The sequence below is a fragment of the Aulonocara stuartgranti genome (assembly GCF_965226115.1).
Source record: "Aulonocara stuartgranti genome assembly, chromosome: 23".
Lineage (NCBI taxonomy): Eukaryota > Metazoa > Chordata > Actinopteri > Cichliformes > Cichlidae > Aulonocara > Aulonocara stuartgranti.
This window is the reverse complement of record NC_138958.1, coordinates 28,447,985-28,473,565: the sequence shown is the minus strand read 5'-3', so window position 1 is coordinate 28,473,565 and position 25,581 is coordinate 28,447,985. Positions and strand designations below refer to the sequence as shown.

Below are 25,581 nucleotides of genomic sequence, written 5' to 3'. Positions count from 1 at the left end.
AAAGGTGAATACATTAATGCAACATTTTTCTATTTTGTCCTCTTTGAACGGAAAAACAACCAAAGAAAAAAGAAGTAGTTTAATTAATATAACACCAGATGGCAGCATTGATTAACACATAAAGTATTGATTTTGTGAATAAGAAGCCTGTGTTCAGTCAAAGGAGCTTGCAAAGAAAAGCGTCTGGACTTCTTTAAGTTAGAAGCTTCTCGGATGAGAGGTGAAACGTCTTCAAGTAACTTAAAGAAGTCCAGAAGCTTTTCTTTGCAAGCTCCTTTGACTACGATGACCTGGATGACTGAGAACCTTCACAGACACAAGCCTGTGTTCAGTTTGCCTCCTGAAAAATAATCTGTCATTACATCTCATTTTCTGTAAAAGCACGGCGAATCAGACCTGAATTAAAATGTAAATTAGGTAGTGGCACAGTGTTTTGTGAGAACGTACATTAATTCTCCCTGCCAAAGATTACTTTCTTTTTTGATCAATGATCAGGTAAAAATTCAGAATCTACTCCCTTCTTCATCTGCCAAATGATGATTCATTGGCCATAATGAAAAAAAATTCTGACAGCAGCTCTGGTACACTCACTATTCCCTCGTGGACTGAGTCACTTTCTCCATCTAAATGGTGTCTGTAGATTTGCAAACTATCATCTCTGGAGAATTCTCCTCACTGGGTTAAAAACCTTACAAAAGTTACCTCTTAGGAACTTAAAACGTAGAGTTAAATTATTTTATCCTGATGTGAAAGGCCATAATGACACAGTACACAAAGGGAAGTTTTTAAAAAACAACAACAAAAAAAAACCAAAGTGAACAATGATCTCCTCTAATCAGAAGTATTTTTAAGGAGAGAAACTTATAGAATAAAACTCACCCTCGGTTTTTCTTTCCAGAATGTAGCTGCATGGAGATTTTGTCTCAGATGGCTTCCACAGCACCAGGGCTGTGTTGTTATAAGTCTGAGGAACTTCAGGGGTCCCTGGTCGTTTGGGGACACCTTCATTGGATGAAGATAAAAAAAAAAGAGTTGGAATTTAAGAAAAGAGGAAAACAACAAGTAATGTAAGTATACACTGTAAGGACTGCCAATTATCCTAGTAAGGATTCACAAATACCTACACATAAGAAATTGCAGGGAAATCTATTTGTGTTTAAAAGAAGAAAAAAAAAATAGTGACCAATATACTGAATTTTTAAATCACCAAATATCGGTATCAGTCTTACAAATCGTATATCAGCAGGCATGCACCAACAGACTAATGAACTGAGATGAACTGAACTAACTAAAGAAATGAGCCTTTCAAGCACTCAAAGTGGGCAATGTTGAAACTACATGGGAGGCATAAGCAAGAATAATATTCTGGGGCCTTTACAGTAAATATTCTTACTTACTTACCAAATATCAGTTTTAAGCTACCATATTTCTATAGATATATCATTTTAGTATCCTAAACTGTTATCGTTTTGTTGCCTAACTATAGTAGCTTGCAAATAAATAGCTACCATTAGCTTTTAATAGCTAAATATACATAGAATGCTAAAATCCTAACGTGATATTGAAAAATCGATGGTTTTAGCTAAAGGCATATTGCATATTGCATGACTTCCAGTGGACTTGGATTTTGGAGTATGTCACATTGTCTCTACAGAAGCCTTTTTGGTGGCCAAACTATAGGACTATCATCACTTGCTATATGTGGGAAAAAATATTTTTAACTACCATAGCTACTACTGATCATTTTAATTCCATAAAGCAAGACACATGATTTCACAGGTCTGATCCGAGTAGGCTCTTTTAGTTGTTTGTGATTTTACAAGTTTGTGAGTCTTATTTGTCTGAATAAATATATGTGAGCAACTTTCAGTTGTGTTCAAACCTTGGTAAAAGGCGCTACCTGGTGCTAACAGTACTAATCCTTGGTGTTATTGCTGTTCGATTATTAATCATCGCTCACGGGTGGATGTTTTTTTTCATTGCACTTTACTGCCTTTTGTGTTAGATATTCAATGCTAAAATGTTTTCATGTTTGATTATTGTTACTTTCTTTTTCTATAAACTGTAGATTTCCTCTGCCATGTTTAATCTTCATCACGGTTGTTGTTTAGTTTATATTAGATTTATGTAACAGATCTGATCACTGACTTATATGAAAATATAAAACAATTCAATTTAATGTTTGAGTTGCAATGAAATGAAACCAAACATGACAGGATAATTTGGTGCTCTATTTTCACAAAACATTTCCTTTTACGATGGCCCACTAGCAAGACAATGGAAGGGAGATAAGCTGTCTCAAGTAATACTACACGGCCAAATCTGTAGGAAAACATTCAAAAGCAACTGACTGCACCTGACATCTAAGAAATATACTTTCCACCAAAGCCCCCAAAGTCTCATTTTTTCTGTTGCATTTGTAAGCAGACTGCTGCTCTTAATATAGCCTCTTTGTGGAAAGGCATGATTGAAGTTTAGAGTATGCCCTGCCCCAGTTGGTTTTGATCATCATGTACAAAACTGCAGGGAATACGGTATCATTTACTTTTAATAGGTGATAATTATGAGAAAATCCCAAAAATCCATTAAGTTAATCTACTGTAAAATGAATCCATTGGCAATAATGTTCATTTTAGTGTTATTATTCATACCATTCTCAGTGCAATTAAAATTCAATAATGTAAAATGCATCACATTATGAAAATTACTGTATGTCTGGCAGGAAAATGAGCAGCTCTTCCTCTGTGAAGAGTGCTAAGTTCATGTTCTGTTGCTGCTGCAATGTATGGGGCTGGAAATGGTGTACTGGAAAACTGCAGTTCCTCAAATGACCACTTGAGACACTGCTCCAAAAACAAGATCCCCACACACTACCATCTGAAAATGTTCACCTTTGCAACTTCTGCAACTTCTAATCAATATATTTAACAGACAGGTACAAAAAACATTTTTAGTCTTTATTGCTAACGTCCCCACTGATAACAATTGCAGGAGAGGGTGGAGAAATATATGTATTTTTTCCATTCTATAAAACAAAAATGTAACTAAAACGTAAATAGTTATGGAATGTTATGGAACAGACAAGTGACTTACAAGCTATGGAAAGAGTACAGGAGGTAGTAATAGTAGCTATGGGGTTGGATGCTACACATTCGTAAACCCCGGCGTCCTTATAGGTGGACTTTCTGATCATTACAAGCTGTCTTCCATCTGGGTGGGAGATTAGGTTGACTCTGTCATCCACCTCCAGTGGTTTCCGATCTAGAATACACAAAAGCATTAACGAATTATCTGCACTATTTACATTATTTTGATATTTGATAAAGCTACCTTTCATCCATGTAATTTGTGGTTGTGGGCTACCAGCTGGAAGGCAGCTAAGAGTGACAGGTTCCCCCTCCAGCAGGACGTGGTCTTTCAATTTGATGTGAAACACTGGAGCAAAATCTGAAGCAGAGCGGACAAACTGTTGGCTTTTTGCCTCTTCTTTGGGGACGCTTGAGGGCAAATCAGATTGGGAAGGCGTTTTGTCTTTCTTGCCCCTTGTCAAACCCCACCTGTCCCACCGTGACCTTCTCTCACTCTCAGAATGGATGCTAGAAGTGGATTCAACTGATTCCTTAGACCCTGAGGCGCCAGTTTGTTTTGCTAGCTGATTCTCAGGGATTCCCATTCCTTTGAGTCCACGGCCCTCAGACTGAGAGTGACGGTGGCGGGTAAACAGGGGTGTGCGCTTTCCCTCTGAATCTCCTTTTCTCTCTTCAGACTGACTGCGTATTTCTGCAGATATTCCTGCCACTTTGTTCTCAAACCTCTGTTTCATTGCCAGGACAGGAGAGTCTGTGACCTTGTGTAAATCCCCTTGAGCCAGCTCTTTCTTTGTGTCTTTATTGTTCCTCTCCTCTGACTGAGTCCTTAGTTTGGCAGAGATTCCTGCCACTTTGGACTCAAACTTACGCCTCATGGCAGATACAGACGACTCCTCAGCTTTTCCTTGCTCCCTGTCATCCACATTCTTCTGTGTCCCTCCACCATTCAGTTCCTTTGTATCCAAAGACTTACTGCGACCAACAGCCCAAGACACTCTCTTGCTTTTAGCCGTTTCCTGCACATTGGATTGCTTATCTTCTTGTGATTTCTGAACCTTCTTCTCAGTGGATGGTGACCTCTTGGCCCGCAAGGAAAACCTTCCAATTAAACCAAGGCCTGTTTCTTGATCATCTCTTCTTAAATCTTGAACAGATTTCGATTTCTCCTTAAGTCCTGACGATACCATTTCTAGAGGCGCCCCTCTTGGTGCAGGCCTATAAATCTCTTCAGCCCCCTCATTTGCTTTTCTACTTAATACAGGCGATTTCTCCTCTGATTTGTTTCTGGTGAGTTTTTTGAGGCCACGGGTCAAAGACGATTCTCGCTTTTTAAACCTCGCTTCAAAGAGCTCCTCTGAGTCAATGTCTTTGATGTCTGTTCTGAGAATAAGCTGGCGAGGGATGGAAGGAAGGTCTGGGTTTGATGAAGAAGAGACAGAACCTGGAGATCGCTCAGGTGTTGCTACTTTGGCAAATACTGCTGGATGTTCCGGGGATGAAGATGCATCTGCAGACTTTGTTTTGGCTATAGTAGAAGGATCCTTGGATTGGGGTTTGTCAGATGTTTGAGACTGCCCTGCAAATGATGCTTCTTCACTACTCTGTGACATTTCCTTGTCTTTCACTTTCTGCTTGCTGATATGTAATGCCTGGTTTTCTTTCCTCTCTTCTTCATCCTCCTCCTCCTCTATTATTATTATAGGAGTAATAACAGAAGGATACGCATAATCACATTCTTCTTTGTCTGCCCCTTCTATTTGGGACTTGGTCCTTTTTTCTTTCATCCCTTCTTCCTCACCAAGTTCGCTCATATGTTTTTCCTGTTGGTCTGGTCTTCCCTGTGCTGTGGTTGAGGCAGACTCCGCTTTTGTGTCTTCTGTTAGTGCAGACATCGAGGTTGCCTCCTGGAGCTTCTTCCCTACTATGCTAGAACTACCCACAGATGGTATCTCTAAGGGGGCTCCAAACCTTCTGTGCAGGGGCATGGGCTCAGAATCCCCCTGAGTGAAAGAGGTACTTTTGCGAAAAACTTTAGTCTTTGGCGTGTCTTCTCCTGGACTCTGAGAGGAAGCTGCTCTGACGAGTGTTGACGGCCCAGTTCTTGATCTCCTCAAATTCCGATCAAGGGATCCTGTTTGCCTCTCATCTTCAATGCCGAGTGTTTCAAAAAGGGGCCCTCGAAGGCCACTCATATTTTTGTCCACGTTTCCTCCCCTGAGCAGCCGTTGTCTCATCAGTTCCAGTTTTAGGGCGTAATCCTCCTGGCTTAACTTTGTAGCCCCAGGGCTTGGACTGCGATTGGGTAGTTCCATGGAAACAGCCTTTTTCAAACTCTTGTTTCTTTCTTCTGATTCCTTTTCTGTACTTTCTTCTTCTGGGTCAATGTGGAGAAGCAGCGCTGAATCGGCAGAACTCCCCCTCCTCATTGTAGACCGCCTGGCTTTTGTCTGGGATTCATCTGACTCCACACTTGATCCTTTTTTCAAGGGAGCTCGTTTTATATTTTCTGTTTGCGCCTCATTTGGGGTTATGTCTTCATCTTTTATGCATTTAGTAGCCCCTCCTCTATTATTTGCACCTATGCTTTCCTTTTTCCTTGTCCCATCTGCAATGAAACCGTGCCGTCCCGTGACATCTTCATCCCCTGGGATCTCATTGAGGGAGACCCTGGAACCCGAGAAAACCATGGACAGTGGCATAGGAATAAAGGGAAGCTCATCCACATCTGCATCTGAATCAGACGAAGAGGAGGGTGGCGGGGAGCCTTCTTTTAAATGCCGGGCCACAGCAATGAAGACATGGCTGCTTGAGTCATCTAGGAGCTCAGGGATGGACCGCATCACCATTTTGGATTTATAGCTGATGAGGGAACGCTGAAATAGTTAGCAGAGGATTTTGTAGGATTAGTCTCTAATCTAAGTACGCCCCTGTTTCCAAAACTCTGTATAAAGTGTGAATAAAAGCAGAGTGCAAATCATTTTAACCATTTATTTAACTGTAAACCAAAGAGCGACCGAAGAATCTAAAAGCCTCAGGTTGCATGTTAAATGTCAAAGTTCATGAGAGTACAATTAGAAAAAAATGAACAAGTATCGCCTTTTTGGAAGGGCTTCTAGGAGAAAACCTCTTATCTCTCAAAAGAACATGACAGCATGGTTTAGGTTTGTAAAGCTGCATCTGAACTAGGGCTGCCATGATTAGTCGACTAGTCACGATTACGTCGACTATCAAAATCGTCGACGACTGATTTAATAGTCGACGCGTCATTTGAAGCTTTGTAAGATCCCAAAAGCAGGAATAAGTAGCAGGATTTAAGAGTGTAATAACGGACTGAAACAGAAGATGGCAGCACTGCATGTACAAGGATGCCAGCTGCCGTTAAACCCCGAAGAAGAAGAAACTGTGTCCCAGAATTCATAGCGCGGCCCAGCGCAGTTGTCAACAATGGCGGCAGCTAGTTAGTTTTAATATTACTCTTATTATTCTTTCTGGGTCACAAAATAAACGTTTAACATATTTTCAGGCGAGAATGTAGCTGTGTAAACCTCAAATATCTGCTCAGTTTATCAAGACACCACATATTTTCAAAAGCGCTCCGACGTTTTCGGAGGCGTCTGTTACCCACTAGCTCGATAGCTAGCCGGGGGCCATGAGAGCACCGGACTCCCGGCAGATCGTTTTCAAACCCACCGCCCTACTCAGGTTAAACATATACAAGTCACTTAGATAACTTAAAAATGTTATTGTTTGGCTTTTTTCAGTATTTTATTTGTTCCTGAGTAAATCGGCTGAGTTTATTAAACTCCACCGAAACAATCTGCACATTTAATTAGAATTCAATTAACTATCATCTTGTCTTTATTTTTAGTTAGCACAGACCTTAAACACTTAAAGCTGTAAGCTAATGATAGTTATATAAGAGCAGATGCTGCTGGTGCAATAAGCTGTACTTTTACGTTCAATGGATGATGATCTGATTAGTCGACTAATCGCAAAAATAATCGGTGACTAGTCGACTATCAAAATAATCGTTTGTGGCAGCCCTAATCTGAACAAACCCCAAGACTTCTGGAACAATGTCATTTGGACAGACAAGACCAAAGTGGAGATGTTCGTCCATAAAGCACAGCATCATGTTTGGAGAAACATGATAAATCTATTCAAAAACAAGCCTCAATCCCTCAGCAGGAATCAGCCTGTGGTGTCTTTATGCATTTCACCCTGATTTCCAAATGCTAAATGAACGTTTTGTCGTCTGTTACCTGCCATCGCCTTCGAGCCAAAACTTGTTTTAGCATAGCTGTGCTGATGCTTTTGTTTGTTGGTGACTGCAAGACAAAACAATAGGTGGGAGCACTATTAACAGAGACATAACTACATCTCATGAATCAGTGACACAGTCGGCAGGATGGTAGATGTTCCAGTGATAGCTCACCTTGAACCAAGGATGACGAAGGCACTCGATGGCACTTGCCCTCCTAGGTTTGGGACACAGTTACAGTTCAGACATGTTTAATCTGTGAACTGTAGCACAGTTGCATCATATACAGTATTTTTATGGTACAAAACTAAGAGGCATCAAAATGCTTACAGTCTGTCCACCACCAAAAGCTTGATGACAAATCCTTTTGCTTCTTTGCAGAGGTCAGAAAACATGCTCTCCTCAAACGCCACATTGTAGTTCCTGATGTTTAAAGCAGTGGCTTTGTCATTCTCGCCCGCAAAAGGTGACACGCCGGTCAGGCTAAAGCAAAAAAAGAACAGGTGTTTTATTTAGCAAGATGTCAGATTGACTGATTGGGTTTAAATACACACATGCTGTGAAGAAGAAAAAAACGTACCAGAGGTAAGTGATGACACCAACAGGCCTGTGGGAGAGCAGGACACATACGTGACTTGGAATTTGAAGAGCAACATAAAAGCACAGATAAACACAGAAATTTGATGGACTTGCAGATAACTGTGAGTGTATATAGTGCCTGCTGTGCCTAGTCACTTCTCCATGCCAGAGAACAGGTGGCTGACCATATGTCTGTTGCTGTGGAAACTGGAGTTTGGTTAACAATCTCTGGAGCGACATATTCTGGTGTGCCGTATTTGCAGTAGTGCTCCTCTGAAGTCTCCAATTTAATGGCATTCCCGAAGTCGCAAATGCGGATCTGATCACTCCCTGGACTTGCCATCAAAATATTTTCTGGCTAGAGGGGATGTGTACAAAAACAACAACATTAGGACTCATAAAAGGTGAATCAAATCTGATACAGTGCTTGTGGTGGGACAGATGGATACCTTTATGTCGAGGTGAGCTATATTTTTTTGGTGGAGATAGCGAAGACCCTCCAAAACCTGCTGAACACTGCTGCGGATCTGTAGCATGAAACACAACAGGAGTGAATCCTGAAAGGCACGTTACATAATGAAAGCGCAGTGCAGGCAGCAGAAAGACACAAACCTGCAGTTCCATGACTGTTGTTTTCTTGGCCATTCTTTCCAGCAACTCCTCGTGACATCTTTGTACAAGAGTTAAGAAAAAAGAAAAACAAAGCTGCTGCTGCTGCAGCTACTTGATTGCATAGTCTGACTGGTAGGTGCATGAGAAATGAATTATAAATGAGCAAAACTCCCCCACACTCTATCTCTTGCTAATTCCTCTCAGCAGCGATGAGTCAGAGAGAAAAAGCTCGGCTGCTTCATTCATGCCTCCGGGGGGTACGGGGGGACGTTAGGATTAATGCTGTGCATCTTGTACTTGAGATGCATTTAAGTGCACTTTTGTTTGACAATGTAGAAGATAAAATGTGAATCGGAGATGCAGGAGGATAAAACATTTTTCTGTAAAACGTAGATTACAGATTTCACTGTATGTTCTAGTGAAAGGATACAAATCTGTGATAAGCACCACCACGTTCTTCTTCTCAAAGGCATCATGGAAGTAGAGAATCCTCTCGTTATCCAGCTCAGACAGAAGCTCCATCTCTCTGAGAGCCAAGGCTTTCCTATTTCCGCGAGCAGAAATGAATTTGGCAGCAAACTCGGTCTTTCCGTTCTTGCGAGTTACTCTCTTCACATAGGAGTAGGCCCCCCTGCACCCACAAACACAAAGTGATGACATTAATGGTTTTGTACATGTCAGCCGTGTTGGTTTTTTTATCCATTTGTTTTCAAGACTGATTTCTCTTTGATAGAAGTAAATTATAAATATTATTATTATTATGACAGTAATTTGCTTAGGCTGCTGCCCCCGCGACCCGGCCCCGGACAAAGCGGATGAAGATGGATAATTAAGGGCCAGATTTACTAAGCAGGGCAAAATTGCACTGAGCACAATCCTTTCGTCAATTTGTACACTTAAATATTCTCCTCCCTGTACAATGTGCTAGTGAAATATGGGTCAGTTGCAAAACTTCCCAGTTGCCACCTCTACCATGCGATCCTGTCATTGCGCTCTCTTTGTAAATACCAATTGTACATTTCTTACACAAACCCAGTTTGTTCTGGCGCAATGCGTTAGTAAAGTTGGGCTGAGTATGGTGGAAATTCGTTTTAGACCATTATCAGTTTACACATGTAACCACACTTATTACCGATACGTGTGGGTCATGGAGCAACATCTATAGATAGATGCGAGTATGCCTGCCAGTATTGCTTCAGTTCATTGAGGTGTTGTTTTAAGCCTGAGGGCTGGACTTCTTCCTTCTGTTTGGCAGACTTGCTGTTGTAGATTTGCTGCTGAGCTTGAGGTTTGGATTGATGTCCTCACATCTCTAGACTCTAGGCATAAAGAGGAGTTCATGGTCGGCTCAATGGCTGCAAGGTGCCCAAGTCCTGTGGCAGCAAAACAAGCCCAAATCATCACCCCTCCACCAATGTGCTGACAGTTGGTATGAGGTGCTATGCTGCATTTGGTTTTCTCCAAAATTCAGTGCATTGTGACCAAATATTTCCACTTCAGTCCCATCTGTCCAAAGCACATTGTTCCAGAAATCTGGTGGTTTGTTCAGATGCAACTTTGCAAACCTAAGCTGTGCTACCACGTTGTTTTCAGAGAGAACCTTTTCACCCATGCAGGCCATTCCAACAACCCATGTTTTGGTCAGTCTTTTTGTAATTGTACTATATAACTGATTTTCACAGGACTCTCTGTCTATACACACACACACACACACACACACACACACACACACACACACACACACACACATATATATATATATATATATATATATATATATATATATATATATATATATATATATATATATATCTTGATAATAGGTCCCTTTAATCCCTTTAATGACTAATTTCCTTTCCCTCCACTTTATTAATAAATTCTTCTTTGTGAGAACAATGGAAAGACAAATGGAGGGGCAATAGTCATTGTATAATTAACTTTCATTCTCCTTAGGCACTCTTCTGTGATATTTGGGAGAAGGACTCATAATCTGAACTCCATTACTGGGGTACTCATGCTGTTCACTGGGTGGAAAGCAGATTTCTTCATCTGCCTGTTTTGCCATCCCAGTGGCTGTGCAATTCACAGTAAATGCCTGTCTCTAGACCAAAACAAATCATCTGTCGTCGGCTAATGCGTTCACTCCACTCTCGTGGCTGGTGACTCATCTGTCGTTTCTGTCTGCTGTTGTTAAGCAGGTGCAACTAACCCCACCGCCACCCTCCCACCACACACACACACACACAACCCCTCCGCACCAGCTCCTACCCCTACCTCCCGCCCTCCAGGCCGACCCTGAGCACTCAAGTAACTATTAACGTCAGTGTCCTCGTCCTCGTCGGGATGTGAGGCAGGAAGAGTGCGCACACTCACCTCCCTATCGCTTTGTGGATGTCATAGTAATCTGTCAAACGCCTCATCTTCCTCAGAATGGTTCCCTCATCCTCCATTGGCTCTTCTGCTTCTTTTCGCTCTGGAGAAAAGCATCAACATAGGCATCTTTATTGGCTTTGTGTGTATGGATGTGTGTGTGAGTGTGTGTGTGGGGGGTGCACACACTCATATGTGGGTGTATTTATGTGCTAGCTCAGAGACAGATGGCTTCACATTGTAATTTCAAAACACCTTGTGGTCCCGCCCATATGGTGCGGATTCAGAGGAGCAATTTTCAACAACAGCTAGCCTTTATTAGCGATTCTAAGCAGTAAATATCATCAGCAAATGGGGTAAAAATCTGTTAGCACAATACTTTTGAATATGAAACTTTTCAACTTTACACATTCCTAATCTTTTCAACTACTGTAAGAATATCGCTGGACTGCAGACCTGTATGAACTGTGAGCTCGGCCTTGCAGGAGTTGGACCCGGCCAGGTTCTTGGCAGTGCAGGTGTACACGCCGGAGTGATGGGGCTGAGCGTTGAGGACGACAAGTGAATACTCTGGGTCGTCGTAAACAAATGTGAAGTGGCTGCTCTCCGAGAGGAGCGCATCATCCTGCAGCAGATCAATCAGCTATTAGCATTCACCTAAAAAAATATCATCTGAGTATTCAGTTGAGTTGAGTTGAGTTATAGTCGAATGTTGGATGTACTACCTTAAACCACAGAATATCCGGATCTGGCTTTCCTTCGACCACAACAGCCAGATGACATGTTTCCCCGACTTGCACATCTACGTCCTCCATTATGGTCTCAAATTTGGGAGGCACTGCAGGAAAATTAGGAGGAAAAAAGAAGCTCATCTCTAAGGTGGAGAAGCACTATGGACCGCACATACAGAGTACATTTTATGGTGTTGTGGCCATTTTTGTTGAATTCTAATGAATCATAATTTGTATCCATTATTGTTTTTTCTTTAAAACAGTAAAAATATGCTTAAGCTAGTTTTGCTATTTAAATCTGTAATTAATTTTACTTTTGGAAAAGTCGGAAGTGCTTTCTGAAACAAACCACCTGTTGCCCCCCATGGCCTTTTTTTGGAGTATGGTTTTTTTGGGGAACTTAAAAGGCCTTGACAGACAGGTCTCGCTGTTGTTCAATCTTCCTTTGGGCACTAAATGAATATAAAAGCTGATGTTTTTATGCAACAGATCAAATAATAAAGACACACTTTGTCTTGTTGACATAAGTAGAAAGTTGTTTGGATTCTCACTAAAATGCTAAATTTGTCACGTGGTGCGCCTGTCTGGACTGACCTGCCATGGCCAGCTGAAGTGTGCACAGGTCGCTGCCAAACTGGTTTCTGGCCGTGACCACCAGCTGACCGATGTCCGTGCTCCTGACCCTCTGCAGCTTCAGGGTGTGTTGATCATCGTCCGGCATGCTCATCTCGCACATCCCCGGCTTACTGACCAGCACCACGCCCCTCCTGAGGTAAGCGGGTTTCAGAAAAGTTGGGAGAAGGCCACATTTACCAGTTTGCTGCACTGAGTCTTCTTTAACCCAGTAAGAGGAGACCAACTGTTGTAGTTTTGAAAGCCATTTTTTTTGTTTTGATTGTTGCACAGCGTTGTGGGCTTTGCATTATTTAATTTTCTGTGCTCCAAATGTTGGCAGTGGGTGATGAGTCTGGACTGCAGGCAGGCCAGTTTAGCACCCAGACTCTTGTAAAACATGCAGAATGTGTGTCGACATAGTCTTTCTTAACTAAGAAAGGCTTACTCTGACAAGCTGTATGTCTCGATCAGCATTAAGTACACTAATATCCCCCTAAAGCCATCATGAAAGCTTTTGAACTGTATATTTAAGTTTTTAGTCTTTAGTATAAGGGCTGCCAAATAAACCCCAAGAAGCTTGGGGTTAATATGATCCAGTTTATGAAACAGACCCTGATGAATGCTATGAAGAAATCGGATGAAAACTTTTTAATGACATCACAAGGACATCACTGGAAGGTTAATAAACTAACTTTTTCCAGGTGACAGCTGCATGCACATGGTTCAGCGTGATGGTGATGTTGGCAGGCTGGTTCTCAACCACGTACACAACTTCTGGCTTGTCTAAAATTATCGGCGCTTTCCTCAAGTACGGTCCTAGAGAAGTCAAAGGTATGTTACAAGAAAACAAAGCAAAACTGGTCCTAAAAGTAGAAATGATGTCCTTTAAGGTCGATTATCAGATTAGTGGTAGCATAAGCCTCTTAAACACACTTGATACCTCTGTCCAGCAGCTGGACTAGATCAGTGGCAGGCGATGGCTTGCTAAGCGTTTTCCCAGTGGATGCTAGGACTCTGAAAGCATAGCGGACTCCCTTTGACAGCGAGGTGACGGTGTAGTTTGTCTCCCTCAGGTTTGATGCCACAACAGACCACTGGATGGAGCCCAGAGGCTGCTGCTGGACCACATACACCAAGGAGCCGGCATCTGTAAACACACATGCTCCTTAATTACTTGGTGGCAAAGACATGATTAAGCAGTGCTAAAAATGCCGTATTTTTTCTCCCTTGAATGGAGAGAGTATGTAATCAGTTCAGTTTGTTTGTTTGTTAGCAGTCTATCATCCAGTTTTCAAGACATCGTTTTTAAATTGTGTGTGATGGGAGATATCAATACCAGCTCAAGCTGATTTCATTTTGGGAAAAATTGGGTCGAGATTGAGGTCAATTCAATTTTAAAATCAGTAAAAACTGATTTATTACCCACAGTTTTTTATGCATCATCTTCAAACTTCACAACAATATACTAGGCCTGAGGTCACACTGGGACCAAGGCTGGCTACATATTTGACCTAGACCTTGATTGTTAGCGCCCAAGGTCAAAACTGAGCTTTTCAGGAAACCATATCAAGTAATAATAATGGATTGGATTTATAGAGCGCTTTTCAAGGCACCCAAAGCGCTTTACAATGCCACTATTCATTCACTCTCACATTCACACACTGGTGAAGGCAAGCTACAGTTGTAGCCACAGCTGCCCTGGGGCAGACTGACAGAAGCAAGGCTGCCATATCGCGCCATCGGCCCCTCTGGTCAACACCAGTAGGGTAAAGTGTCTTGCCTAAAGACACAACGACCAGGACAGAGAGCCCGGGGATCGAACTGGCGACCTTCCGGTTACAGATGCTCTTCCCAACCCCCTGAGCCACGGTCTCCCCTTAGTATTATTTCACGTGAAAACGCATGGAGAGAGCTGTACAACACACTTCACTTCACACGTGTCACAGTGATGCCATAAAATCGTGCAAAATGACACACTGCATGACTATATTTTAAAATCTTTTAAAGCTTCTAGAAGCCAAGGCTTTGAACCAGTTCTGCTCCAATCATATGGATTTCGAAATGTACCTTAAGGTCATAGGTCAAAGGTTAGAGTCACACGAATTAGGACAAAATTTTAGCTTCAATTGGATCATCTCCAAACCTTTACGCTTTATATAAGTCAGTGGGAGACCTAAGCACTTTCTTTGTTCGAGCTCTTTATTAAACATGATTTTTCCAACACATTATATCCATCCACCTGTGTTGCACCAGCCTGCAGGTGTGTTATGAACCTACCAAGTGAAGGGTCGAGTCTCTTTGGTGTCTTCCAGCTGAGGGTTATAGTTTTTCCTGTAATGGCCTCAATCACCGGAGGCCCATCAGGAGGATCAGGAACAATATCTGTTTCCAAAAACATACATATATATTTATATATTTCACAAAAATATTAGGGAAATTGTGTATCCCGTAATGTATACCATTAAACATTGTGTATCTATGATTACCTGTAACATACAGATGAGCATAGCAGGCTGCTTTGCCCACTTTGTTGGAGATGACAGCCTTGTAAACACCTCCGTGAGCATGACAAGCGCCCCGAATGATCAGACTGTGGACATCCCTGTCTGGAGAACAGACACACAGGTTTCTTATTCGCCATCTTTCCCCCACTTTGAACGACTTATTTTTGTGTGTTTATCTGCTTACACTGAGTCATTTTGCGCTCCTCGCTGTTCTCAATGCGCCTGCTGTTGTGATACCAGGCAATAGTTGGGTATGGCAGGCCCGCCACCTTGCATTTCAGCACCGCCTCCTTCCCTTCAATGACTTCCACATCAGCCAGAGGCTGCACAAAGTCCGGCATGGTCCTCTTCTCCACCTCGTTGTCGAACACTTCAGGTTCCTCTGGGATGGACGGCATCTTCTCCAACTTGGACCTGGAGGAAGAAAAGAACAGGTCGACTTGATTTTATCACACGCATTCGCTCCATCTGAGCTATTTTTCTTTGCCCTAGAAAGCAAAAGTGGAACATTTGATTTTTTAAAAATAGTTTGTTTTCTTCTCAAAGCCTTCAAAGAATTAACAATTACACAATTAGGGATGAGATGCAAATAGAAACAAACGGCTTCTCTTACATGTGAGAGGAGACGGCAGCTCGGGGTTCTTGCACGTACAGCTCAGCAGTGCATTCAGACTTTCCGTGAATGTTTTGAGCAACTGCTGTGTAAAATCCTTCTGTGTCACTGCCAACGTGGGTGATGACAAGTGAGTGACGACCCCCCTCTTGAAGGATGCGAATGTTATCACTCTCCTCCACTCGTGACTCTGAAAGAACATTATAAAAGACAAATTAAAAAGCCATTTCTTTGGACAAGCCTAAAAAATGTAGGAACACCGCACCGCCGCTTTGAGATTCTTACCAAAATGCATCCATGTGACTCTCGGAGCAGGCGATCCGCTCACCTTACAGTCAAACCGTGCCGTGCGTCCTTCGATGACCTCCAGGATGTCCAACTTTCGTGTGAACAGAGGCTCCTTGGACGGCGTGACGATCAGTTTTGCACTCGAGGTCAGCTCCTCTGTAGATGCACATGCGCCCTGTTAGTAAGTGTATCACTGAAATATGTTCAATCACATCTAAAGAAGTTGGAGAACAACCAACCAAAACCTCTCTGGTGGAGACAAAAACACGAAATGGAAAACCCAGCATAAATATAAGGTGTGATCATAAAAAAAAAACCTTATGTGATTTAAATTTGCCATGTTTCCACCTTCAGGTTAGACTCCTTGGGAAGAAAAGGAGCCAACCAGTTAGATCAGGTCACAGATTATGGGCCACACACATCTTTCCTTTCTGTCACTGTAAATATATTTAATCTCTGAAATATCTTAGTACAAGAAGTATAAGTGCAATGTCAACAGTATGTCTCAGTCTTTACCCCTCAACCGCAAAAGGCTGATGGCTTACATATTATCATCACCCCGTTGGCCAGTCGGAGAAGTAGACGGGCTGCATGGACACCTAAGTTTGTAAATGAGATAACTCAGGAAGGAAGTCACCTAGAATTTTCAAATTCCTACCAGCGGTTCAGAGTTTTCTGAGCTTTGAACTTGAGAGTTTTCTGAAAATCTTGTGAATGCAGTAACTCGAGAATATTCAGGATCTTGGATTTTCAAATTGAAACCATAGGCACTCCTATTTAAAATCCCTGTGCATAAATTGTTGAAAAATTCTGTAGTGGGTGATGATCTATGATGTGATGATTTATCTTTTACTTTATTCCTGCATTATGTGGGCTTGGGGAGGTCTTTATCAGGAGAAAAAAAGTAAAATTTATGAAAATACAGTTAAAATTCCAAAATGTAAGCTAAGATGTAAGATGTCCCATGAGTCTTTGTAGGCCCAGTTGCAGTCCTGGGGCTTTATGTTTGACACCCCTGAATTATATCGTTTTAGGGAAGAGGAAGAAGGCACAAGCCACATTTGCGAAACGAGGCCAGTGTGACAGAAAAACTCTGTACTGTGCCTGTCTAAAACTATCTGGGGGAAACAATCATTGAGGTTAAAATCCCAGATTTGTACAGATGATTTAAAAAGAGCAGCAGCACCAGAAGATGGCTTTGAAGGGGAAATTTGCACAGGTTTTTAGTTAGACTGAAAATTTATGATCACACCTCATCTTCTGTTCAGCAACAGGGACAGCACTGCTTATGATTCACCTTTGGCAGTGCTCAGCTTGCAAGTATATGTCCCACTGTCGTCTTCATGTACTGAATTTAGCATGAGACGGCACCTATAGCATAAAGAAAAATAAATGAATGAATTTTGTTTTTATGACACCAAAAATCTGTCAGATAATAAAATGTGCTGCAGTGACAGCAACATGAGGTGGACCTACCTCTTTCCGTCAAAGTGCATCTTACAGTTGAGCAGTGCAGGCTGGATCAGCTTCCCCCTGGACAACCAGTCCACGTCCACATCTGGAGGTCCCGTGATGTGACACTTAAACACGGCTGATTCTCCAGCCCTCACTGCTGCGTCTTTTACCTCCCTGGTGATCGTCAACGCCGTTTGTGCTGCAGCGGTTGATTAAAAGAAAAAGAAAACAGCACAAATAGAGCATATATAAGGAAGAACGACAAGATATGGTATGACTAAACATTCAGTTCAGTTTCTCATCACCTACCTCTGACCTCCAGTCTGCACTCTGCCTGTTTGCTTCCATACTCATTGATGATCCTGCAAGCATACAGCCCTGCATCTGACCTCTGAGCCGAGCCGATCCTCATTTCACTGGTGCCATCTTCCATCTCTCGCACAGTGAAGTGCCCTGCTGTCTTCACCGAGACTCTGTCCTTCAGCCTGGGTCAGTATAAAGCGGCTGTCAGAATCATTTATGCTCAGGCGCGTAATGGAGGGGTGTTTGTGTGAGACAGTTAGTGACCTTGATTGTGATAAAAGCTTCAGGTTTCTCCTGAGATGTCTAGCTGCAATAAAACCTTGAGGGGGAAAAAAAGATGTCTTACCAGTAAACCATGGGTTTGGGCTGGCCTCTGGCTTTCACTGACATGACAACATCTTGACCCTCGGTTACCGCCTGGTCACATGGTGCCACCTATTAAAGAATGTAAACATGATTACCTATAAAAGCTTTTAAGGTTAATCTCTAAGCTTTGCTCCAGTTTTATCAGATTGGAAGTAAAATCACATTACGACCGTGCCCAGAATGACTGCAGCTATCAAGTGATGCTGCGATGAAGCAAGTGGAGTCATGGTATGAAATGCAAAGGATATGTCCATGAGATTGCCATTTTGCTACTAGGAAAATGAATATTGCAGCACAGTGTGATCTTAAGATCGGAGAACAATCAAAAGAAGATTCATATTTCCATGTGCAGTAACTTATATTTTTGTCCGATTGTTTTGGGACCTGCCTGTGGCCCCAATACCTGCGTACCTGGAAAACACTATCATCCTCTTCATGCATGTTGTCTTACTCCAAGCTGTATAGGCTCAAAAGCCTACTACCAATTAAGCATATTAGGTGATGTGCATCTCTGTAATGAGAAGGAGTGTGGTCTAATGACATCAACACCCTATATCAGGTGTGCATAATTATTAGGCAACGTCCTTTCCTTTGGCAAAATGGGTCAAAGAAGGACTTGACAGGCTCAGAAAAGTCAAAATAGTGAGATATACACACACACACACACACACACACACACACACACACACACACACACACACACACACACACACACACACACACACACACACACACACACACACACACAGATGCAGCAGTCTCAAAATTGCAAAATTGCAAAAACCAAGGCGCCAAATAACTGCCCATGAACTGAGAAAAGTCAAGCGTGCAGCTGCCAAGATGCCACTTGCCACCAGTTTGGCCATATTTCAGAGCTGCAACATCACTGGAGTGCCCAAGAGCACAAGGTGTGCAATACTCAGAGACATGGCCAAGGTAAGAAAGGCTGAAAGACGACCACCACTGAACAAGACACACAAGCTGAAACGTCAAGACTGGGCCAAGAAATACCATACCACCTTTATTTATAAAGCACTTTAACATAAAGCCAGAGTTCACAAAGTGCTGTACATGCTAATAGCATAAGTAAAGAAAATTAAAATGAGATAAGATAAAATAAATAACTAAAAAACTAAAATAAATTGAAACATGTTAAAACAAATTGAGTCAACCCCTCTAATCAATGCCAAAGGCAAATATCTCAAGACTGGTTTTTCTAAGGTTTTATGGACTGATGAAATGAGAGTGAGTCTTGATGGGCCAGATGGATGGGCCCGTGGCTGGATTGGTAAAGGGCAGAGAGCTCCAGTCCGACTCAGACGCCAGCAAGGTGGAGGTGGAGTACTTGTTTGGGCTGGTATCATCAAAGATGAGCTTGTGGGGCCTTTTCGGGTTGAGGATGGAGTCAAGCTCAACTCCCAGTCCTACTGCCAGTTTCTGGAAGACACCTTCTTCAAGCAGTGGTACAGGAAGAAGTCTGCATCCTTCAAGAAAAACATGATTTTCATGCAGGACAATGCTCCATCACACGCGTCCAAGTACTCCACAGCGTGGCTGGCAAGAAAGGGTATAAAAGAAGAAAAACTAATGACATGGCCTCCTTGTTCACCTGATCTGAACCCCATTGAGAATCTGTGGTCCATCATCAAATGTGAGATTTACAAGGAGGGAAAACAGTACACCTCTCTGAACAGTGTCTGGGAGGCTGTGGTTGCTGCTGCACGCAATGTTGATGGTGAACAGATCAAAACACTGACAGAATCCATGGATGGCAGGCTTTTGAGTGTCCTTGCAAAGAAAGGTGGCTATATTGGTCGCTGATTTGTTTTTGTTTTGTTTTTGAATGCCAGAAATGTATATTTGTGAATGTGGAGATGTTATATTGGTGTCACTGGTAAAAATAAATAATTGAAATGGGTATATATTTGTTTTTTGTTAAGTTGCCTAATAATTATGCACAGTAATAGTCACCTGCACACACAGATATCCCCCTAAAATAGCTAAAACTAAAAACAAACTAAAAACTACTTCCAAAAACATTCAGCTTTGATATTAATGAGTTTTTTGGGTTCATTGAGAACATGGTTGTTGTTCAATAATAAAATTATTCCTCAAAAATACAACTTGCCTAATAATTCTGCACTCCCTGTAATGACAACAGACAATTGTTTCTTCTTTTTCTTTCTGTTTTTTTTTTTTAGTTAAATGCAGTAAAATCCAATGGATGACTCTGGATTTGGGGGTTGCCAGAGGAACAGTACTTGTCTGATGGCACTGTGCCAAGTGAAAAGTTTGTTGGAGGCGGGATTAGGGTTCGGGATTGTTTTTCAGGAGTTGGGCCAGCAGGGTTAGTTCCTGTGAAAGGAACTCTTAATGGTTCAACATAACAAGACATTAGTGACAATTTTATCCTCCTAACTTTGTGGGAACAGTTTGCAGCTGGATCCTTCCTTCCTGCACAAAGCAAGGTCCATAAAGACACCAATAAGCGAGTTTGGTGTAGAAGAACTTGACTGGCCTTCACAGAGTCCTGACATCAACCTGATAGAACACCTTTGAGATTAATTAAAGTGGAGACTGCGAGCCAGGCCTTCTGGTCCAACATCAGTGTCTGACCTCACAAATGTGCTTCTGGGAGAATTCCCATAAACACTCCTAAAGGTTGTGGAAAACCTTCCCAGAAGAATTGAAGCTGTTAGAGCTGCAAAGAGTTGATCAAATTATCAAAATAAACCCTAAGGATTAAGAACAGGATGTCATTCAAATTCATATGCAAGCGAATACTTTTGGCAATACATCACAACAATGTGATTGGTCACTTGCAGTGTTGAACCTGGACCAACATTAATTATGATGATTCGGGAAAGACAACGAAATGGGGATATCAGAGACATCGACTATGACGCTGCGCTTGTTATTTAAAGAAAAAATCATAAGGAGCTTTTATACTTTTACCTGAAATGAGGGAGGCTCTTTTAAATGGTGAGGAAGTGAGCCTCCGACCTCCATCACCTCCTCCTGAGGACTCAGGTACTCCTCATCTGACTGGATTGGACTGCTGATTTCCAGAGATACAGCAGATTTCCCACATTGCGTGTGGGTCGGCTCTGGAAGAACAAGATATCGGACACAAATATAATAGAATTACAAGCATACTACCGCCGTGTCTAATTCATTTTTATTTGAGTTCACAAAAAAGTCGATTCTGATTTACACACGTCTTAATTTAAGTAATTGAGTGCAAAGCCTTTTGAAATATGGTTAACATGGCACTGGCGTAGCTCATTTTGTTTACGGTCTTTTTTTTGCTTTGCTGGTGTTGATCTTTGCCAAAATGAGCACTTGGCAACACAAAGCAGTGGGTTAGACACAAGTGGGCCACGTGCACCTCCACACACTGAGCACAGGGACCATCTGAAGTGACCATAAGCGAACAGATAACGAATTAATCCCTTAATCCCTGACCCAATCATTCACTCATTCCCACGAGTTCTAGATCAGACACTGTGTCTGGACCCTTGGCAGTCTGGACTACAGTCAGACTCAACTCACAGCTGCGGGAAGAAATATAAAGAGCTGCCTCTGTCTTTCTGTCTCTCCTTCTTCTTTTGTTGCCTTCGTTTTCGTGTCAGCGTTTCACAATCTTTGCAAAGCCTAAGACCTCACATATCTGGCACAACTAGATAACGTTGCGAGTGAAAATGAATAAAATCAATTACCCAAGTAGAATAAAGGCATGTCCCCCCTTTCAGATGGCAGAACAGTGGACTGATAGGTATTTTGCATGACATTCAACTGTGCAAAATAAAGGGAAAGTGGGTCATCATCTGCAAGTGAAAGGCAGGCTTGGTCGCATATACAGATGGAAAGAAATGCACCGAAAGCCATATATGGAAAAGCTGACTAATAGTAATGAAACACGATAAAAAAACACTGTTTATGCCAAATTATTAAGCGATGTAGGTGGATATTCTGTTGCGCTTATAGCATTAAAAAAAGGAGGGGGGGATAAAAACAACAAAATAACCTACCTAGAGTCACATCTCTGAGCGGCGTCTGTGCACCAGGGGATAACTCCCCAGAGTATTTATGTAAACCTGCCAACTCTTACACAACTCCCGAACAGTGTGAGCCGACCAACTTTCCTCCACCCTGTCCTTCTGCTTCCCATCACTGTTACGCCTTTATTCTCTTACACTCCTGACATCCCGGGCTGATGAAAAAGCTGAATATTTTAAAAGTTTATTAAAGCTTAGGTTTAAAGACTCCACTGAGTCACAAAGCTGTGGTTCTTCAACTTCTTTGATTTTTTTTTTAATGCAAAAATGACAATAGGCCTGTGTTATGTTCTCACATATTTCTTTGAAGCCAGTAAATCAATCTCGCCCACTATTTTGGCTTGTCGTGGCAACAATATACACACTTCTCGGCTAAAATGACTCACATAATCTCCCGCCACTTTCTGGCAGCTCCATCCCCAAGCCCTGTAGCGTGAAATCTGAAGTGATGAAAAACTCCACGATTACAGCTGTAATCTCGAGCGGGGACATAAAGCAGACGGCAATTACCCGAGAGAACAAGAGGCCTTCTAAAAATACTCCTGCAAAGTTAGACTCCGCTGGCCTAATATGGCAACAGAGGCCCGCGTGCTGCTGTCGGAAAAGCACCAGGGTGAGCGCTCGCATTTGTTGACAAAACTGTGAAGAGGGGAAAGTTGCATTTGCATGAGGCCGAACCAGCACTGCTGGGAGCTTCTCTCATGCACAGCGTAGTATAAACACCCGTCCACTGCAGGCGCTTATATTTTTCTTTTTTTGCCTGATTTTGAATGCCACGGCTGCCTTTGAGGCTCAGGAGACCTTTGTGTGACGGGGGCAGGTCTGCGTTTTGAATTCATGCCGAGGGGGAGCTCGGTGCCTTCAAGAATTAATGGGTTGCCATGGTAACTATCGCTGCGAGGAGCCCCGGTCGGGATGCTGAGCTCCAGCGGGCCTTTGTAGTCATTAAGACAGAATGTCAGGCGGAGGAGGGCTGGCAGCGGATTAAAGTGTGAGTCAACATGTTTGAGAACAGCATCGTTTTTATGTTCCCCCCGGTGTCGCTCTCCTCATTTAAAATTTGTGCTGGTAAAATGTGTGACCATGTCTAACTGCAAAACAAGAAAGCAGTAGAGGTGGGCGGATACATGTAACCATCGATACGCTGGTATTGGTACTGGATAAATACTAGTGCGATAGGATGGATACTTTGTTTCTGTCCTTCTAAGTTCAGTATCTACTGAAAAGTGTTAAATAAATTTAATATTTTTGGAAGATGGCTCATCTCATAAATCATGACACACTGCTCACCCCCATAAAAGCTGCCTTTATAGGTTAAAATTATCGGTATCTGTATTGGTATTGGCAATACAGGCTGTATATTTACTTGGTAATCGAATTGATACCAATATTTCAAGTATCGCACAGGGCTTGAAAGCAGGCTCTGGCCCAGCCTCACCTGACTGAATGTAGAGTGTCGCACTGCATGACGCTCTGCCCGCCACGTTGACAGCCGTGGCGCAATATGACCCCGCATTGCTCAGCCTCATCTCCTTTATCACCAGACTATGCTTCTCGCCCTCAGCTTTAACCACATGGAACGCGTCACACCGGATCTCCACATTATTCTTCCTCCATGTCACTGAGAAGGCAGAGAGAGAGAAAACACAAACACTGAAAAACTGATATGGAAGAAGTCAGATTGCAAACATGTGAAAGGATAAGGCTCATTGATTTGGTTTATGAGAGTTTCACTTAAAATTGACCAGATTTCATAAGACTATGTGTGCAAGAAATCGCTTTATACGGCACTTAACAGAAAACAGTCTCCTAACTGAATTCAAAAAAGAAAATTATAGAAAATGGGGATGTTAAAATGGTGACTTGTCTTCAGCTGTACCAGTAGGGGTTGGGCTGCCAGTGATGATGCATTGCAGTGTGACCTCAGAGGCGCTGGGTGCGGTGGTGTCCTCAAGAGGCTTCTCAAACCTCGGGGCCTCAGCTGGCTCATCATCAGCAGACAGGTAAGAGTCATCGGAAGAACCGCCTGTGAATTAGAGGGACGGTCAGAGTGTTTTCTGTGCAGCTGCCGGTGCTCTATTACCTGCTTTAGAAAAATGGGTCAGACTCCAAATTAAGGCATTGGGCTAGTTTCCTTTTACGGATCCCCATGATGAAAAGAGTTTCATTAGTGAGTCTGGGCCCGGCAGCAATTCTGGCTCTGATTAATTTTCCATGGTGGACAACATTATATATATATATATATATATATATATATATATATATATATATATATATATATATATATATATATATATATATATATAAGTTCAACCTTTTTGATCATTCCTTTTTAGTTTGTAATCTGTATTTTTTATTTCTATGTGCATGTTTTTCTTATTCGGGGACTTACAGCCTAGCAAAGGTAATAAATCTCCAATAAGTTCTTTTTGTGTTTCAGATCTTAAAGCCACAAATGAGGCACAAAAAAGCAAAAGTTGTTAAAATGGGAAGCAAACAAACACCCAATATTACTTTACGTTCTTTAAGAGTGAAGTCACAACCCTAAAAAGTCTAGTTCTCTGACCCCTGGTAGTTAAACTTATCATTTTTCATAGGGGTAGTGTTGTGTGTGTAGGTCCTGATCTTTTTACAGTTTAAATTGTTTGTTTGTTTTTTAATAATCTCACTCAGTGGTGGTCAAAGGTGAAACAGAACAAAAACCTTTAATCAGATATGATAGCAAAACTTTTTAGCTTAGGGCTAAGGGAGTTATTTAATCTCTTAAGATCCACCAGCTTCCTAGTGCTCTTTTGTTAGGGTTATGGTTGTCATTATGTTCCCTTCTACCACTTTGTCTAGATATTTTATTTTATTTGACCTGCCAAATGGGAACATTTATGAAAATAGTACTGTAAGCCTGGCAACTTGGTAGACTTGGTAGTTGAGCAGAAATCCATGGATAAAGCCTCAAAGACTTCTAAAGGGACAACAAAAGGTGGTTGTATTTGTTTTGTTATTTGTGTAAAGAAACGAACTGGACAACAGTTGGGTCACTCAAGCCACAGGCAGGAACCTAATGGCTCCCAAAATGATTAAAGTGTTCATCCAGTTCCAGACTCTCATCTGCGATGGATGCTGCTTGGATTTTTTACAAACACGTTTATCTAGAACACTCGTAAAGCATCACCTACCTTCGTCTGCAGACTTCCGTTGAGCAGAACGGCCTTTTTTGCTCTTGTGTACTCTGCCCTCCCTCTTCCTTCCCTCGTTGCTCCTGTGTGGAACACTTTCTGTCTCCATGGGTTCATCCTCCACCAGGATGGTGGGGATGTTCACTTTCATGGCCGGAGATGTCCGCCCCACCTCCGCCTTCCTTCGTTTTAGGAGCGGGCTGATGGAAGGATTGGGTGATGGGGTGAGCCGAGGAGGCTTGGGTGGGAACTGGGGTCCTGGTTCCCTTACAGTTACTGGGGATGCTCTCTTCCCTGTTGGGCCTGGTGATCGGTGGTCCGCCTTGTTGTCCATGTTGGTGTCTCTCTTTGAATCAACTCTGGAGGAGGATGAAGATTTGTGGGATGTGTTAACAAGTGTGTCTTTGTCAGCTGCCAGAGAGCTTTGTAGGGTTTCCCTGCATGCAAAAGATGAGAAAGCTGTTATGTAATATAACAAGTGAGGGAAAAAATATTACATGTCTAAAACTCTTAATTTCCATTAAGTGCTTTGTTGTTGTTTTTTAAAAGAAATTTCAAATCCCT

The 25,581-nt window shown here is 42.2% G+C and overlaps 1 protein-coding gene and 1 long non-coding RNA gene across 2 annotated transcripts in view; one reads left to right on the top strand and one right to left on the bottom strand.

Moving 5' to 3' along the window:
• LOC309700302 (striated muscle preferentially expressed protein kinase-like) overlaps positions 1–25,581 on the bottom strand; it is a 32,458-nt gene that overhangs the window by 5,008 nt on the left and 1,869 nt on the right. Inside the window, exons 2-31 of the mRNA XM_082523799.1 lie at positions 25,018–25,454; positions 23,724–23,870; positions 23,283–23,465; positions 20,742–20,893; positions 17,767–17,855; positions 17,427–17,602; positions 17,139–17,316; positions 16,960–17,033; positions 15,660–15,818; positions 15,375–15,564; positions 14,946–15,175; positions 14,744–14,863; positions 14,535–14,639; positions 13,198–13,404; positions 12,950–13,073; positions 12,237–12,409; positions 11,637–11,749; positions 11,368–11,536; positions 10,915–11,014; positions 8,972–9,172; positions 8,542–8,599; positions 8,379–8,456; positions 8,115–8,287; positions 7,931–7,957; positions 7,681–7,833; positions 7,525–7,567; positions 7,352–7,417; positions 3,331–5,962; positions 3,094–3,261; positions 880–1,002 (exon numbers count right to left, since the gene is read on the bottom strand). Coding sequence (XP_082379925.1) covers positions 880–1,002; positions 3,094–3,261; positions 3,331–5,962; positions 7,352–7,417; positions 7,525–7,567; positions 7,681–7,833; positions 7,931–7,957; positions 8,115–8,287; positions 8,379–8,456; positions 8,542–8,599; positions 8,972–9,172; positions 10,915–11,014; positions 11,368–11,536; positions 11,637–11,749; positions 12,237–12,409; positions 12,950–13,073; positions 13,198–13,404; positions 14,535–14,639; positions 14,744–14,863; positions 14,946–15,175; positions 15,375–15,564; positions 15,660–15,818; positions 16,960–17,033; positions 17,139–17,316; positions 17,427–17,602; positions 17,767–17,855; positions 20,742–20,893; positions 23,283–23,465; positions 23,724–23,870; positions 25,018–25,454 — 6,848 coding nt within the window. The remainder of the gene's footprint in view (positions 1–879; positions 1,003–3,093; positions 3,262–3,330; positions 5,963–7,351; positions 7,418–7,524; positions 7,568–7,680; positions 7,834–7,930; positions 7,958–8,114; positions 8,288–8,378; positions 8,457–8,541; positions 8,600–8,971; positions 9,173–10,914; positions 11,015–11,367; positions 11,537–11,636; positions 11,750–12,236; positions 12,410–12,949; positions 13,074–13,197; positions 13,405–14,534; positions 14,640–14,743; positions 14,864–14,945; positions 15,176–15,374; positions 15,565–15,659; positions 15,819–16,959; positions 17,034–17,138; positions 17,317–17,426; positions 17,603–17,766; positions 17,856–20,741; positions 20,894–23,282; positions 23,466–23,723; positions 23,871–25,017; positions 25,455–25,581) is intronic.
• Positions 947–13,418, top strand: LOC309700321. Its single transcript, XR_014274612.1, has 4 exons — positions 947–1,067; positions 12,334–12,414; positions 12,959–13,088; positions 13,331–13,418. It is a non-coding gene; the product is annotated as an uncharacterized lncRNA (long non-coding RNA).